This window comes from Akebia trifoliata, chromosome 11, assembly GCF_017979445.1.
Source record: "Akebia trifoliata isolate Shusen 1 chromosome 11, ASM1797944v1, whole genome shotgun sequence".
Taxonomy (NCBI): domain Eukaryota; kingdom Viridiplantae; phylum Streptophyta; class Magnoliopsida; order Ranunculales; family Lardizabalaceae; genus Akebia; species Akebia trifoliata.
This window is the reverse complement of record NC_141385.1, coordinates 40,356,472-40,373,106: the sequence shown is the minus strand read 5'-3', so window position 1 is coordinate 40,373,106 and position 16,635 is coordinate 40,356,472. Positions and strand designations below refer to the sequence as shown.

At 34.8% G+C, this 16,635-nt stretch overlaps 1 protein-coding gene across 3 annotated transcripts; it reads right to left on the bottom strand.

The window, feature by feature from the left end:
• Positions 1-4,854: 4,854 nt before the first annotated feature.
• LOC147391644 (early-responsive to dehydration stress protein (ERD4)) lies at positions 4,855-15,425 on the bottom strand. 3 transcript variants are annotated; one of them, XM_086458017.1, is made up of 11 exons: positions 14,779-15,425; positions 13,188-13,340; positions 12,154-12,289; positions 11,606-11,707; positions 11,361-11,480; positions 11,140-11,220; positions 10,442-10,782; positions 8,701-8,946; positions 7,054-7,378; positions 6,338-6,571; positions 4,855-5,351 (listed from the first exon to the last, which is right to left on the bottom strand). In XM_086458017.1, exons 1-11 carry the CDS (start codon positions 15,096-15,098, stop codon positions 5,124-5,126), a joined length of 2,286 nt encoding a protein of 761 aa, XP_086314143.1. In that variant the 5' UTR covers positions 15,099-15,425; the 3' UTR covers positions 4,855-5,123. The 3 variants fall into 3 exon arrangements, with proteins under 3 accessions (XP_086314143.1, XP_086314144.1, XP_086314145.1); XM_086458018.1 differs by lacking the exon at positions 14,779-15,425 and adding an exon at positions 13,878-14,210; XM_086458019.1 differs by lacking the exon at positions 14,779-15,425 and adding an exon at positions 13,909-14,210.
• Positions 15,426-16,635: the final 1,210 nt, after the last annotated feature.

The following is a 16,635-nucleotide window of genomic DNA, read 5'->3' as shown; positions in this document are numbered from 1 at the left end:
AAAGTTCGAAAGCCAAAAATTGGTGTGGTAACGAAGACATTGAGGTTATTATTCCATTAATTTTTAAAAGAAGACCAAAGTCAATGAAAATATCATCAGTAAACAAATAAATATAAAGGCCATGTCATTAAAAAATTTATGATAAAAGAGACATTAATCATGTAAGTAGGTGGATTCCTCCAAAAATTTAAAATATGATTATTTCAAAGTTGACTTATGTCACACGTCATAACTTACAAATTTACACTTTGCAACATATAATAAGTTATAGTAGCATTTTTTTTCCATTGAGTTTTATAAAAATTTATAAAAATCATAATATTTGTAAAAAAACATATTTTTTTCTTTTCAAACTTAAAATCCGTGAATTATTCAGAATGGTTCAATAATTCGAAAAATAATACTTCCATTGAAAAAAATAAATTTTTTTTGGATTTTTCAAGAATTAAATGAAAGATTACTAATAAGGGTTTGGTGTGGCATAATAAGTCTGTGTTGTTGCCTCTATTTTACAACTCAGACAAGTCCAATTTTACTTAGAATAATATGAACGAACTTGTTAAAATGAGAGTTGATTCATCCTATTTTTGAAAAACTTGAGCAATTTTCAAAAAACAAGAGGAGTATTCAACCGATTTGGATTGGTGGTGTGTTTTTGTTTTGTATTAATAGATGATATTTTTGAATTTCAACAATTAAGATTTTAAGATCATAGTGATTCAAATTATAAAAAATGATAATTATTTATGAAATATATCCGAACTCAACATTAGAATCCAAACCCAATCCGATGAATCGGATATAAGTTTATTCGACATATAAAAATAAATTAAACTTATATGTATATAAAGAGAGTTGCTACTGGCACCCAATTTCTTAATTAGAGTGTAATAAGTAAAAAATTAGGGTGTCATTAGCAACTCTTGAAACAAAATATACAACATAATTTAATTACTTGCTCACATTTTATTGGAATGAATCTTAGTATATCAGGACATGATTGATATAGAATCTGTAGAGATATTTTTTCTTGGCTTAACTTGAACAATTCAAATTGCTCAAATGAGGACTCTCTCTCCCCGTGAGTTGGGGTATCAAGATGATACCTACAAAATACCTCATGATGCTAAAGTTAGAATTGAAGTTGCAAAAAATAACAACTAATAACTTTTATCATCTTTCAAAGTTTTCTTTTTCCCTAAAGTCCTCTTTATTTATACGTCAACCCCTTTCCTTCACTGCCTCTTTAGCCACATCACCATCTTTTCTTACTCAAAGGGATTCAAGCTTATCATCGACTTATCCTTTTTTTTATTATAAATTCTTGGAATTGTTAATGAAAAGCTCCTATATAATAAAGAGTTTTTCTTTTATGAAAGAATGAGAGTGATACGGTCAATTACTCGAAGACTCTCAGGACATCTTTCCAATTTGAACTCAAAGATGATAGGACAACTCATCCCATTACTTTGCCTTGGTCTACCCCTCCCGGTATAGGTTGGGTAGATACTAGGGGTGCAACTTGGTACGGTTCAAACCAATAACTTTAGACTGGTTTGGTTCGATTTGGAACAAAATGCGGTTTGGTTCGAGTCTCGATTCAAGGCTTGTATAAAATCAAACCGAGAATCAAACCTTTAATGACTTAATAATTTTTCAGAGTTATAGAATAATGGGTTTTTTTTTATCTTACAGGTAGATTAATAACTTATTATATAATATTTCATGTTCATTATTAATTTTTTCATTAAAAATATGTTGTTTCTAAGAAGGTTTATAAGATATTGGCAACCCATAGAATCCAACCAAATCGACTTTAATTTAATTTGATTTGATTCGGTTTTATGAAAAATTCGATTTGTTTGTGATTCTTTTCTAGTATAACTATCTTATGTCGGTTCGATTCCAATTTAGCCCTAACCCGAATCAAATTGAACCAACTTACACCCCGTAACGGATATTCACCTCAATTCAACTACGACAAACTCCTTAGGTATTATAATCAGGGTAGTGCCGCCTCCGTACCTTACTTGGTCGTCAAACCATTCTCATATTCTGACACATGTAGGGTCTATATCCAATTCGTCTTTTACCCTATACAAAACTTATTAAGTAGGTTATTGGATCGGATACTTATCAAATCCAAACCTTCTATTCATACTGATATTTTTTTATCAGGTTTTGGGTCTAAATCAAACCGGATTCAATTAGCACAACAACATCAAGTTTGATGTATAAACATACAAACTATTGAAACTAGACCTTGGGTTGTTAATTAATTAACCAACAGCTTCTGTACGCCCCATGGTTTGGTTGAAATCAAAGATTCTCCATTGTAGCACATTTTGGGAATTTGGGATCCACTAACCCACTAACCCTTATTTGACTTTGTCTCGCTGGTTTATTGACTTTTTGGCCCTTTGAATATTTTTTTCCCTATAAATGACGCATGGAGTGATGATTATCTTGTTTTAAAGTACGAAAGCTTCTAGATAAATTTATGAGTCCCCCTGACCTTCCTAAGGGCTATGCTTTAGGATTGTTGAGAAAAAAAAATTATTTTTCACTCTTGAATTTCATTTTTAAGTTTTAATAAAAATTCAATAGTCGTCATCTTTCAAGATCTTGGATCTAATTCAAAAGAATGAATATTTTTTTTTATCTGAGTTTTTCGATGAAGTTCAGAGGGTCGTGCTGGATTTCTCTGCTGTGGTAATCTATTTTAGCAAAACGACACGAAGTAAGGCTCAAAATCTTACATATATCTAAAATAATCTATCTAGAATTCTAAGAAATAAATTAATATTTTTTATCTTTTAAAATTATATTGATAAATAACAAAATATCCAATATCTCTTGATTTTGATATTTAATTTATAAAAAATATTATAAGTTCAAATAGTATTGGAGTACTAGTATTGCTTGATACATAGAATTAGAACCAATATGTACGCCAACAATGTTAGGAAAACAAGTTTTTTAATTGGCATGTTTAGCGAAGATTAATTACAATCCCTATTAGAAGAACACAAATTGATCGCTCTAGAAGAATTAAAATAAATTCTAAAAGAACATGGATTAAAATGGATACAAACAATTTTTTTTTATTTTTTATTTATCAATAATGAAATTTATGTATAACGTGGTCGAAGATGACCAATTAAACAAGAACATGGACATAATTAAGGAAAAGAAATACTACAAGACATAATTAAGGAAAAGAAATACTACAAACCCAATCCCATCTAGCAACAAAATCATCGAAAAACACTTTGCTGAACTCATTACACCTTACACCATAAAAAAAAATTACAAGAAAAGAGTATTCATAGTTACATTTAAAACTAATGCATCAACTCTCTTGCCATCAAAACACCTAATGCTCAGCACCCTCCAAATACCCCAACAGATTGCAAACCAATCTCCAAATCACTTTCTTAGCATCAAAGAAAGAGTTGCCCCACTCCTGCCACGATTGGAACAATGACGAGACAAAATCATGGGGACAACCCTCCAGACCAAACCAATCGAGGAAGTAACACTAGATTTGTCTCAAAAATGCAGAGTGGAGAAGCAAATGGTCAATGGACTCCTCATTCCTTAGGCAAAGGAGGCAAATGAAGAAAACCACCTTTGAAGGAACTTTCTACCCCACACCTCCTTTTTCTAAAAATGGAATCTACAACCACCAAAGTATCATATAAAGAGCTCATAGACGACAACAACAACAAAAAAAAAAAAAGCAAACTTGAGCAACTAGCCACCCCAACACCGCCCGTCTCTTGCTTTCGGTGGACACAGTCACCTCTTCTAGACATTGTAACAGAAGTGTCACCCCTTCCAACTCCCAATTTCTATGTTCCTTTTGAAACCAAGATCACAACATAAGGAAGGAGTACATGGGTATCCCCCTCTTTGTGGATGACAGAAACAGTTGAGGGAACCACGACATAAGCAATATCTCCCAACACCAAACATCTTCCCAAAATTGAACTCTTCCCCCCCCCCCCTCCTCTCTCTCTCTCTCTGTCACCTACCACAAATTTGATTCTCTTGCAGCATTCAAGCGGAACTTTAAGAATCTCATTCCAAACCCACAACCACAACATAGCCACGTACACTTACTTTCCCACCTAAAAGACTACCACAAACTTCACTTCCATGACCTTCCTCCGCAAACTATTTACCTCAACGCCACATCTCCACAGCCATTTCCCTAACAACAACGCCTGGTTCATCACACAAACTTTCAACAACAGAAGATGTGCCTAAGAAAAATATTGAATGGAGGCATAAGATTCATTCAGAAAACTCCAAACCTTTAGACGAGGTTTCAACGATAAGGGGACAACAATGAGTGATAGTAACCAACAAGAACCATATCTGATCGATTTAGTTCCATATCAACCTTTTACGATTAAACTTGAACCAGTAGGAAATAGAACAGCATATCATATTCTGATTTTAAAAGAGAGTAAATCCAGAGACTCTTATTGTCAATCTCAGTTTAAGCAACAACAACAGCAAAACCTTATCACAAAGATTTAGAGTGCGCTAAACAATTCATGTTCCTCCATTCCACTCTGTCCAAGTCTCCAGACTTGATTTACGCAAAAACTGGAATTACTCTATTCTTACTCATCATGAGCAAGATCTTATAAAGGTAGATCTTCCCTCCAAGAAATTCATACACAATGACACATCCAATAGTGTTATGGTATCATTCCAACATCAAACACCTTAAAACATGTATCCCTATTGTAAACATGAACAGGTAACCAAAGAAACAAGGGAAGTACAAGAAGTTAGATTATAATAACTAGTAGCGCCTCGTACAAATGCAAGCATGCAAAGTGGGCAGAGGGGTGAAGCCTCAAGTTTTCTATTAAAATGGTCATTAACATACAACTACCATTTCAGATGAATTGAATTAGGTAAGAAATTTCCTAATCCCTTGAGTTTGATCCTATTTATCAAGCCAACAAGTTCATACCCATTTACAGTAAATGAATAGAATGACAAAATACAAAGAAAGATGATCTCAACTCAAAATGGATGGAATGGCTTTAAAATCGAAAACCTGGTTCGGACTTTTGTAAACATGCTCAGTTGTCAGTGCTTGCTCATGGTTCGACCTCATAATGATAAACATAATGGGGCGGAGAAGGGGAGCTGAGTTCACTCATCGAAGGTGTGGTTATGTGAGATTGATTCTTGTCCACTCTAACTTCTCCCATTTCCAAATCCTCAAATGATCGGAATATCGGGTGCAAGTATGCATCGGACAAGTAAGCCCTTAAGTTGAGGTTGGGTTCTGAAGCTTGCTCCAATTTGTCCTTTTCCATGGCTTCCTGAAAATTTTGAAAGATATTCTAATATTAAAAAAGAAAGAAACGAAAAGCTTGATGTGCAAGAGATACCCATTTCAAAGCCTTTGTTGAGGAACAAACAACAGAAATATTTAGTAATAAATTACATTTCTCAAGGCACAGTAAAGTTTAGAGGTACTTTTGTGCTTTTAGCATTTTGTATTTTTAATGAGGTAACAAAAAAAATACTTTTAAAGGATAACTAGAGTTTGCCCTTGCCTACGGCACAAGCATCCTCTATAGGGTTTAGGGAGTGCAAGGAAAAACAATAAATTTAGAAGGGTATTATTGGTGAAGGGGAAAATAGGATAAACAATATAAAAGGTTGTAGGGGTATTTTTGGAGAGGGATAAAAGAGAAAAGACAATGTAGTTGGGGGTATTCTTGAGAAGGGGAAGAAGAGAGAAGACATAGGAGGAGAGACAACATTCTCGAGAAACGTTGTGTATGGGGTTATAAATCTTGAGACAAAGGATATTAGAATTTGCTTGTGCCAACGTCACAAGCATCCTCTTTGGGGTTAAAGAATAAAAAAGGAGAGATAATAAGAGGGTTATTATTAAAATATATATTTGGGGGTTAATGGGTAAAAGAGGAAAAATTATAATGTTAGAGAGGGATTATTACGAAAAGGGGGAGAATAGGAAGTACAATAAATTTGGAGGGGTAAATATTGGAAAGGTTAGTAGAAGAAAAAGAATAAAGTTAAGGGAATTTTTTGAAAAAGGAAGAAGATAAGGTAAAATCTATCCTCAAGATACGTCGTTTATAGGGTATAAATCTTGAGACAAAGAGGGTGGGACCCACCGTTGCATTTTATTATACAGATTCATGCCTAGTATACCAACCAAGTTGCCTCGCGAACTACCACTATCAGACTTTTTTGAGGAATCTTTATTGAGATTCTCTAGAATTTTCATCTAGAAAAATAAAGTACAGCATATCTCGGAATGTTTTATAGATATTACCTCTAGTGGGTACTTTCTGAATGCAGGTTCAAAACGGTTCTTGCAGTATTTGTGGAACCACAATGTTAGTATGGGTAGTGCAGATAGTAAGGGAGTCGAGTTTGCAGCTTTTTTTGTGCTGAGAAGACCGAGCAGAAGAAGTTGAGATATCAACAAACTAGCAACTATGCGGCTGTGAACAAGTGGCCAAAATGCAGCAACGCTCTCATATTGTTGATTATAGACATTAATTACCTGGAAAACACAAAAAATAGCTATAACTCCACCTAGAATTTTGAAGAAAAACACTTTCCTTATTAAGTAAGATTTTAAGCCTTACTAAGGGTCATTTTGCTCAAATGGATTACCACATTGGCAATCCAACACCAGTTCTCTAGATTTCATGAAAAAACTCAGATCCAAAAAAAAAAAACAAATTTTTTTGGCTTCATCCAAGGTTTTGGAAATGGACGGCTACCAAAGTTCCACAGACCTCCAAAATTTAAAACTAAAATTCAACAGTGAAAAATAACATTTAAAAAAAAAAAATTCAAAGTTGATAGAATTTTGTCCTCTACAACCCTGTGGCATCGGATCATGTTTTTAGATGCCACAAGATGAGATCAACAACCCTTAGTAAGAGTTGAAATCTTACGAAGTTAGTAAGGATAGTCGGACTCAAATCTGAAAAGGTAAGCGAAAACTGAAAGTATACAATGAAAGCAAGGGGTACAGACCTGATGACGATAAACAAGATAAGCGAAGCCAAAGAACACAAGTATAAAGGGAAGAAGGATTGGAGTGACCACAGCATATACAATTCCGAGAAGGAAGTATAGTTGGAGTGTTGGGAGAGTCTCTGGGAGCCCAACACTTCCGGGGTCCATCGCTTTTTCTCTGTCTCTTTCTGTTTTCACTAGGAACATGTTTTTTAGATGAAATATGACAAGTGGCTTCAATCGAAGAATCTCACTTGCGATGCCGGCCCATCCATCAACCATTATATATGTAATAAAGAAAGTAGCTTTCATTGGTATTGATACTCCAATGGTTCTAGGGATCCTGTAATAAATAACAAATATATTAGCAATTTGAATTGGAGGTGTGAACGAGAATATCATGGCAAGAGGAAATATAAGGTAACTCCTTGGGTGGACTGTAAAAAAATAGAAAAAAAAAAGTTCATTTAGAAATTTAATAAAATTGAACAAAGACTAAGTAGAAGATTTTTGGCACAAAAATGGGAATCAGTCTTCATAATCACCCAAACAAACGGAACTTGATTTGGTTCATTTGGTGTCAAACATCTTCTTGGAGTTAAAAAATGAAACGGCAAAGAGGCAAAAATTGCACACAAGGCTTTAAGTGGTTTGGCAGTGTGCCAACTTCCATGGATCAGAACAAGAACAATCACTATTTTCTAAAAAGTTTTAAAGCCCTAGAGATCTCTATTTATAAAAAGGGAGTAACTAGAAAATGTAAATCTCCCCAAATAAGAAGCCCGCTAAAAATAGAAAACCCTTATGAAAATATTACACAATTGCCCTTTTTGTAACCCTAAAAAATTTGGGTTGGGCGGAGGGGGCACTGCACCCCCACAACTCTGCATAGTGCCAACATAATACAAGACATCTCATACACAACACTTGGTTAGGCCAACTAATTTCATTTAAAAAAGATAAAAATTGAACAGAGGCCAAGTAGGATATTTCTGGCAAAAAAATTGGAACCAGTGTTCATAATCATTAGAACTTGATTTGGTCCATTTGGCATTAAATATCTCCTTAGTTGGGCCAATTAAATTCTGGGCCCCCTCCCCCATTTTCTTCTATGCATGTTAGTTACATGGGAATCCAAGCAGCTCTATGTAACAGAAACACTATTTCTTCAAGTAGAATTTGAAAAAATTAATATGGATATCTAAAACACATTCTTACTAAGCATGTTTAGGCCTACTTCCTTTTGGGGCATTTTGAGTAGACGGCATGAGCAAGATTGAGAAAAGGTGATGATCGAGGATTTTTTTCCTCTTCTTTTCTGTTCTTCTTTCTTACTATTTTTTTTCTTCTTTCTCAATGAGAGGGATATAAAAATGTGAGTGGGATGATGTGATTTGTGTGAAAACACATTCTCTTAAAAAATACACACAACAATAATTTTGTTATACCTTCGAAACAAAATAAATAGCACCTATCCCAACAAGCCCCTTATTGATAATAAATTCACATGTTTTGATGCAAAGAGATTATAATCCACCATATTAATGTTGAGAACTCCGTGCTTCATTTACAAATAGAACATAACAAAAAGCTAGCAGTAATGTGGGCCCATTATTAATTGCAATGGCAGAAAGAATCATAATTCAAAGGGATATAGAATATTACTGTGTGGGTGATTGGTGAAGGAAAGAATGAAGTTGCTCAAAAGCTGTTCCAGCCACTATGCTTCCTAAGAACACGTTGACCAACATGAAATAGTAATATTTAGCTGCCGACTTTCTTTCAAGCACTGATATCGACAAATGCCCCTCAACTTTAGACATAATCATCAGAACTGTAGGAAGAATGTACATAAATATTTTGAGAGCTAGACCCGGAAGGAAACCCTGGAGGAATGACTTGATCACCTTCCTACACGATTAATATAAACTGTCAATGTTAGTAAAATTAATGGAAGCCAAGTATATACATTTGATTGATTTCCTGTTCAAAGAAAATTTTCATTTAAATGCTACTGAAATGAATGAACAACCATCTATCAAAACAAAAACAAAAAAAGATACAAATAAAAAGCATGACCAACCCATTAAAGGTAAAATAATTATATCAATCTGCAGAGTGCAGACCATCTAGGCTTTTTCAAAACATGTGATCATTTTTTAATGGATATGAGATCCCCTCACAAAATGGGAGATCAAATCTTATGGTAGAATTACATGGAAAAAAAAGAGTAATGTCTTCAAGTGATAAATAAACATCTATATGATGAGACAACAAGGTTGTCCCCCCTACCCCTCATGTTTGTCTCAATCTTTATCCCCACCATAAAGTAAGTATCTCGAGGAAAACTTTAAATTTGTCTTCTCTTCTCCTCCTTTCCAAGAATACCCTCAATTTTATAATCTTTTCTCTTCTAATCCCCTTTCCAAAAACACCTGTTCAACTTTGTATATTTTGCCTTTCCTCTTTTCCCCATTTCCAATACCACGCATGAATTTTATTGTATTTCTTCTTTTATCCCCTTAACCCCAAAGAGGATGTCTATGCCATAGGCACGGGCCAACTCTATATATACACACACACACACATAAGTAAAAAACAAATATTTTCCAAAATATGGGTTTGAAGTTTTGGATTGAGCTGTTTCTTTGTGAGGATGGTCTCTATGATGAGAAGATCATCCTCACAAAAAACCAGCCCAATCTGAAACTTCTAAATTAATCAAAAGTGGTTTACAAATTATTGGTAAAAAATCGACGGTCCACATTCTAAATCACTTTGATGGGTTAGAAGGTTCAGATTGGGCTGGTTTTTTGTGAGGATGATCTCTACATTGAGCTGATCACAAAAAATCAGCTCAATAAGAAACTTCTAACCCATATTTTAAAAAATGTTTTTTTACATATGTTTTTTACTTATGTCCCTTGAACGCTCCATATATATATATATAAACGGGCTCATAACTGATAAAAACATTAATCAAAAAGCAGAAAACAACAAATACATTATATTACCCCTCATGAATCTGACAAAAAGAGTTAAGAGGGAAACAAGTGTAGTTAAAGCTTTGTCTAGGCATTGCTAAGGCAATTGCCTACCCCAGACAGGACCCTTAGCACTTAGACCAGCTCCTAAGAGGGTAGCAATAATCAAGTGGTGTCTTAGGCGTTAAAGAATTGACCTGGGCGTTGCATGCAAGTGCAACTTAACGTAGAGTATCTTCTACACACCAGTGAATTATTACAGCCCCAATAAATGTTTTTTATGGATAGTTACATAGCACAATGATTTGGAATAACTACTTTGTAACAGGTCTCAGTAATTCAATATAACATGTATAAATAATATAGAATTATTGTTTGAAGGTAAATAAAATACTCAATAATTATTAAGGAGAACTACTTACAATTCTATGACTGGCCTTAGGAAAGGAGCAACTCTTTCGAGACCCTCGAGATTTGCAAGTGATTGTACAAAAGCAATGGGTATCATGTAAAAGAACACCAAAGCAAAGACTGACAATGATATTATAAGCTTTCGAATACTTAGAGAAACAAACGGTATAGCCAGATTTTGCCAATACACATCACGAGGTTCCGGGGCCCAATAGGTTAACCATAATGTAGGATTTTTGCTTTGTTGTGTTTGTGCGCATACAGCGGCTCCCCACCGTGAATCAAATGAAACAAAAGCCACTGGCAAAATGGATTTTGGATCCTTAAGAATCTTCTCTCGCTCGGATGCTATCTGAAACACGGTGTAAGAATAGAACGTATATATTTTAGAGCATCTCAACAAAGAAAATACTTACAATAAGATTAGAGAGATTCTATTGGCACACCAACTTTTGCTAATGACACCCCAATTCATAAGTAAATCACAAAGGAATTAGCACACATCTTGGGGTGGCATTAGCAAAAGTAGGTGAGGCAATAGAAGTTCTCTAAAATTACCTTTGTCCAAAACCAAGGTAACTCGAGCATACATTAATCCAAGAGTTGGTATGCATATATAAGATAGTGGAGGTACGCAAATTTAAGTAGAAATCTAGGAAGAACATACAAAACATGAACGGCTTCCGGTTACACAACAGTTACAACTTACCTTATTATCAAGCTCCTTTATCTGTTGCTTATAGAAGTCAATAGAATCCACCTTTCCACCCCAAAGCCCAAGAAATCCTTTCTGAAAGAATAAAAATATAACAAAGTATCAAATAGAAATATTCTTAGTTCAAATGTTCTTATATTATTATATGGCTTTTGAGCGTATTTGGCATCCACATTGACTGGTTTCTACAGTTTCAGTGCTATATGATAAGCTACCTTTCTAGTCGGTCTTTTGTCTGGATGCCTTTCGAACTTAATCTGATTATAATCCAGCCAATTTTGGAGTCTATCCCTTTGCCTTCTAAGTTTAGCAAATTTGTTTGCATTGTAAACAGCCTGTAATTATAAAAGTTAACAATCATGATTATTATTATTATTATTATATATAAACCAATGCATTCTAATAAAAGGAAAAAAAAAAGAAGAAGAAAAATTGACTAAACTTAGAAGAATTGCAGTACCTGGTGCCCAAGATAATGGTCGGGGTGGTTAGTTTGGAAGAATTGGTCAACACTTTCTGATATTGAATGGCCAGCTACATGTGGGATATTTCTAACTACTACCTGCAAAACTATAGCACTTTCCGTGAACTTCAAAAAGTTAATTAGAACATTAAATTTAATAGCATAAACCCATTTAAAGACTAATATTGAAGAAATATCTCAACAAGGATTCATTCTTTTATTATATTAAGCAATCATAACAATACGGAGAACATTGGGATGGGTTGACCCACTAAACCGCCAGATAACATGTATTTGGGGTCAGCCGGGTCAAATCCACAGAAAGTGAATTAATCCAAAAGATAATCTTCCCAGAAAACTTGCGATAAAGAATTAATTTTGCAAAGAAGTTATTCTAGCTGAAGTTGCATCCCTAAGCACCCTTAAATTCAATCTCAACTTCGAAGAGATGGAGCTATACAAGTACATTACTATCCTTTCAATAACCAGAGTGCGTAATTTCTTCCGGGGACAACATAAAGCTATAAACCTTCATTGGTGCTCACCGTGAACTGATCCACCCGTCGATGTTGGGAAGCTAGATAATGTAACCTCATAAATGCTACTCTATCATATTCCTTATAGAGCATGTAGCAAGTCCATATTGTGAACAAGTATGCCATTGATATGTGAGCCCAAAACCTGAAATTCAACCAAAACAATCCTTCTCTTGAAACAAATCTCTACATCATTTACAATACAATAGGTAGCATATGATTGCATGGAAATGCATTTGAAAATTGGCCATGGAAAAGAAACACCTAAGCAGAATATGGCGAGACTAAATGGAAGATATAATGTCGAATGTTGAAAATAAAGGAGAAACTAATTGAAGACAGTGGAATTTATTGGTGTAAAGTGTGCTGACGGTCAAGGACTCTCATTGGATTCAACCAAAAAATTTATCATTGGATGTCTTAGACATTGTGCTTAAGAAGAATTATGAACTCAAATATGCCAATTTCTCAAATCTAAAAAGTACACTACCACACCTTTGAGATGTTTCACTAATATAAATCAAGAAGTATAAAAGTTTTAACCCTCAAGCCTACAAACAAATTTTTGTTACCAAGGCAAAGATCAGTTATAGACAGAGCAAAAAGACTAATCCCATAAATTATGAAAAATCAAACCAATTAAATTGAGAAAAACAAAAGATTCCATTTTTTTCTTACCCATTTGATACAGGCACTCTGACATTTATAATGTGTGAAACAACAGGATAGACTATGTTTACAAGTTAGATTCAGTTCTCACTTACACATCTATGTCAAGGAAAGACCATATTTACCAGGTTTGGAGTAACTGCCATTGGTTGATATATGATCACAGGCAAATGAATGACGTGGTTTTATTCTCATGAAATAATTTCTACGTTGTCCATAGAGATTTGAGTTTATTTATAGAGTTTAAATGAAAGGGAAATAATAAAAATAAAGTTTGATTGATCCAAAACATGGCTGCATGTCAAAGATTCTGACTTCTCTAATGTAATGTAAGTATGTAACTATCTCATGATATAAGGGAAATGTAAACTTACTTTTCAGACTTAGGACGGACATTTGATATTGACAGCTTATCAATGTCACTCACAACAAGTTCTTTTCTTAAGAAAAATAAAGTCCCACCCGATACATTGACTGGTATGAGCACTAAGAGCGCAAGGATTGTTATTGGTCCGAAAATCTTCAGGCTGCCACACACACACACACAAAAAAAAGGAAGGCAAAATGATTTAGAACCAGAATAAAGTTACTTTACGGTACAAAAAAAAAGAATGAACACCAATATAATTTCAAGCTAGGCTAACTAAAAGCTAAAGAAACTATCTAACCATCCTGGAAATTCAAGCATTAATAAGCTATTTCTAGTAAAGCAAAAAAAAAACTTCACAACTTGCATGCACAAACTCCCTTTAAGTGTACTTGAAGAGTTCAACATAAACCGGTTAAAGATAGAGAGGAGGTTGAAGCCCCAACAAAGGTAATTTGTAGTAATATTTTGATTGCTAAGGAACTTAAACTTTATAAGGCGAAATCCCGTTCTTAAAAAAACCCAAGGTGGGGGCTAAAACCCTATACAAGTTCCAGTATCCAAGAACCGAAATCACATTCTTAAATATCCAGTGTGTGTGTGTTGGGGGGGGGGGGGGGCAAAACAAATGGAGCACATGGAAATTAACAAAAAACTGACACAAAATACTTGTATATAGGAAGGTAAATTTGCATACATAAGAAGGAAATGGAGTGTAGGGAAACAACCAAAATTGTCTAATTCGTATAAAAGATGAATACAGGTATTTGACAATTCTCAGTGATTTCTACTGTTAGGAGGTTTGAAAACCAGTTCACATCACTTGAAGCTCCATTGAAACTCAAGCTAACACAGAAAAAAAAAACTAAATTTGAAACCAACCAACCACACTCATATCTTCGTACGAAGGAAAAGTCCAAAAACAAAGAACCAAAAAATTCAAATACCCAAAGTTGTAAATTCACATAAGTGAGAAGGAACTAATCAGCAAAAATGTCACAAAATTGCCTGATTCATAGAGAACAAGAATACATGACAACAATTCCCAGGATTTCCACAAATCAGATGCTTGAAATCCAGTTCACATCAACTGGGCCCCCCCCCCCAAAAAAAAAAAAAAAAAAACTAATTAATTAATTAAATTCTTATATTCGGCTGCAATTTTCCATATTAAATTTTGTAAATTTAGAATCAACGAAAGACACCCATATCCTTGAATCTCAGAAATCCCATACTAAAGAGCAGGAGAGGGTAAAAGAGCAAAAGGGTATCAATAAATTTCAGTGCTTCCCACAAATGAGAGATTAAAAACCCACCAAAGCTTGAGTTCCACAAGAACTTCAACTCTCATTACTAAATTCTAGAAATTTGAAACCAAAAAACCAACAAAAATCTAAGTAAGATGGGTGTGGATAATTCTCACCCACTTCTACTCTCAGAGATTCCAAAGCCAGTTCACATCAATTGGGTTTCAACTAAAGCTTTAGCTTTCACATTCAACTAAAATTTCCCATTAAGAACCCCGACAAACCTTACCCATATCCACAAAACCCAAAAAACTAAAAAATTAAGAGAAAAAAGGGGAAATTTTCACATACCCAAGGATGTAAATTCGAAGAAAAACAGCGGAATCGAGGCCAGCATGATCAATGATCTCAGACTCAGACATACGGAGGGCTTGAGGCATCCAATTGAGGAAGGTGAGGTAATTCATGAAATTGAGATTGACGAATCTTCCTACAAGATTCCCTCGAGATGAGTGTCTTGGACTTTTTCTGGTTCCAGTGATGTACCATTTGGGGAAGTAAACTCTGTCATTGAGAGGTTGGAGTCTTAAAAAAGCAAAAGCAAGCAAGAAAGCAAACGCACTCAGTATGTTTATGAAGGCTGAGACACCTATGTCTTGCAGAGACGCCATTAAAGAGCCCAAACAGAGAGTAAGAGATAGAGAGATGGGTGAAGAGAAGTTCAAAACTATTTAAAGGGTGGAGAGAATAACTGAAGAAGAAAAGAATATTGTAGATAGTGGAGATGAAATGGCTTTTGTTTTTTTCCCAGCACTGGCAGTGCAGAGAGCGACCTTTTTTATAATTGTTTTTTTCTATTTAAAGGTGGTGGTGGCTGGGAGGAAGTGGTGGCGCCGCTTTTTCAGAGAGAGAGAGTATGCGAAGAAGAAAAGAATGTAGCAGTTTTAGTGGAGGAAGAAATGGCTTTTGGTATTCTCCCAGCACTGGCAGTGTAGAGAGAGAGAGAGAAAAAAAAAATTAGTATTGGTTTTTGCTTTTTTTTTTTAAAAGGAGGTGGTGACGGCGGAGGTGGTGGTGGTGGTGGCGCTGCTTACTTTGTTCTAGCGTTTTTGCGTGTACTGTACTCCTTACTTTGGATTTTCTAAAGTGGTCCTCTCATAGGTCACGTGATCACAGAGTTTGCAGTTTAGAGTTCAAGGCTTGCACGGAGTATGAGAAATGGTTGTCAAATGAGAAATTGCCATGTAAGAGTATTACCATATATTCATGGTTACGGGACCGTGAGAGTAACGCTCGTACTTTAGAGAGTTAATAAGCGAAATATTCGGCGAAAAATCGGCGGAGAGAATATAAATACTTCAATGAAGGAAAGTATACGGTGTAACTTCGTTGGATTCGTATTCATCCGATCCCCAATATAGTAAGGATACTCGGAAAGAGTTTTCACCTTTTTTTCAACTGATCTGTTCGTTGGACACTGAGAGTCCGCGTCGTTGGACAATGAAGTGTCCAAAACAAGAGACTGCGAGTGAACGCGATTGGCGTGGGATGCCTATGAGTCGGGTTATCTAGAGTAGAACGTGGTTGGACCTATTTTGGTCCATAGAATGGATATAATATAATAGAATCGTGATAATGACTATCACGTGGCAAACTCAAGCGACAATCTGACGTGACAAATTCAGGAATCATAGATGTGCACTCCTCTGGATACACATTTGCATTTTCCCATAAAAAGTGTATCTCAAGGGAATCATGTATCCCGAGAAATGCATATGTACGATACCCCAACTTGTCACGTCAGGTAATTGATTGAATTTCCCACATGGGGTAGTTAGATTATTAGTACTCAATAGAATAATCAAGATCTGTTGATTCTTATCCATTCCTTTTCCTTTGAAATATTAGGAAACCTCCACGTAAAAATGATATGATGATCTAATTAACATAGAATTAAAATGAATTATGATTAGAAAAGATGAAAATTTATTATCAAAATTCATGCATGGAAGTCTTATTTATAGATTTTGGGACTTTCTTGTAAAATTGTTCACATTCATAGTTGTATTTCAATTGTTTATGCATACTTAGATGTCATATTTCGAAATTGCTTCTTAGTGTGTTTTGACACACGTTGTCTCATATATTTAGCCATTATAAATGAGGATCCTTTGATTTTGTGTCCTCAACTCTGACATGAGTCCGATT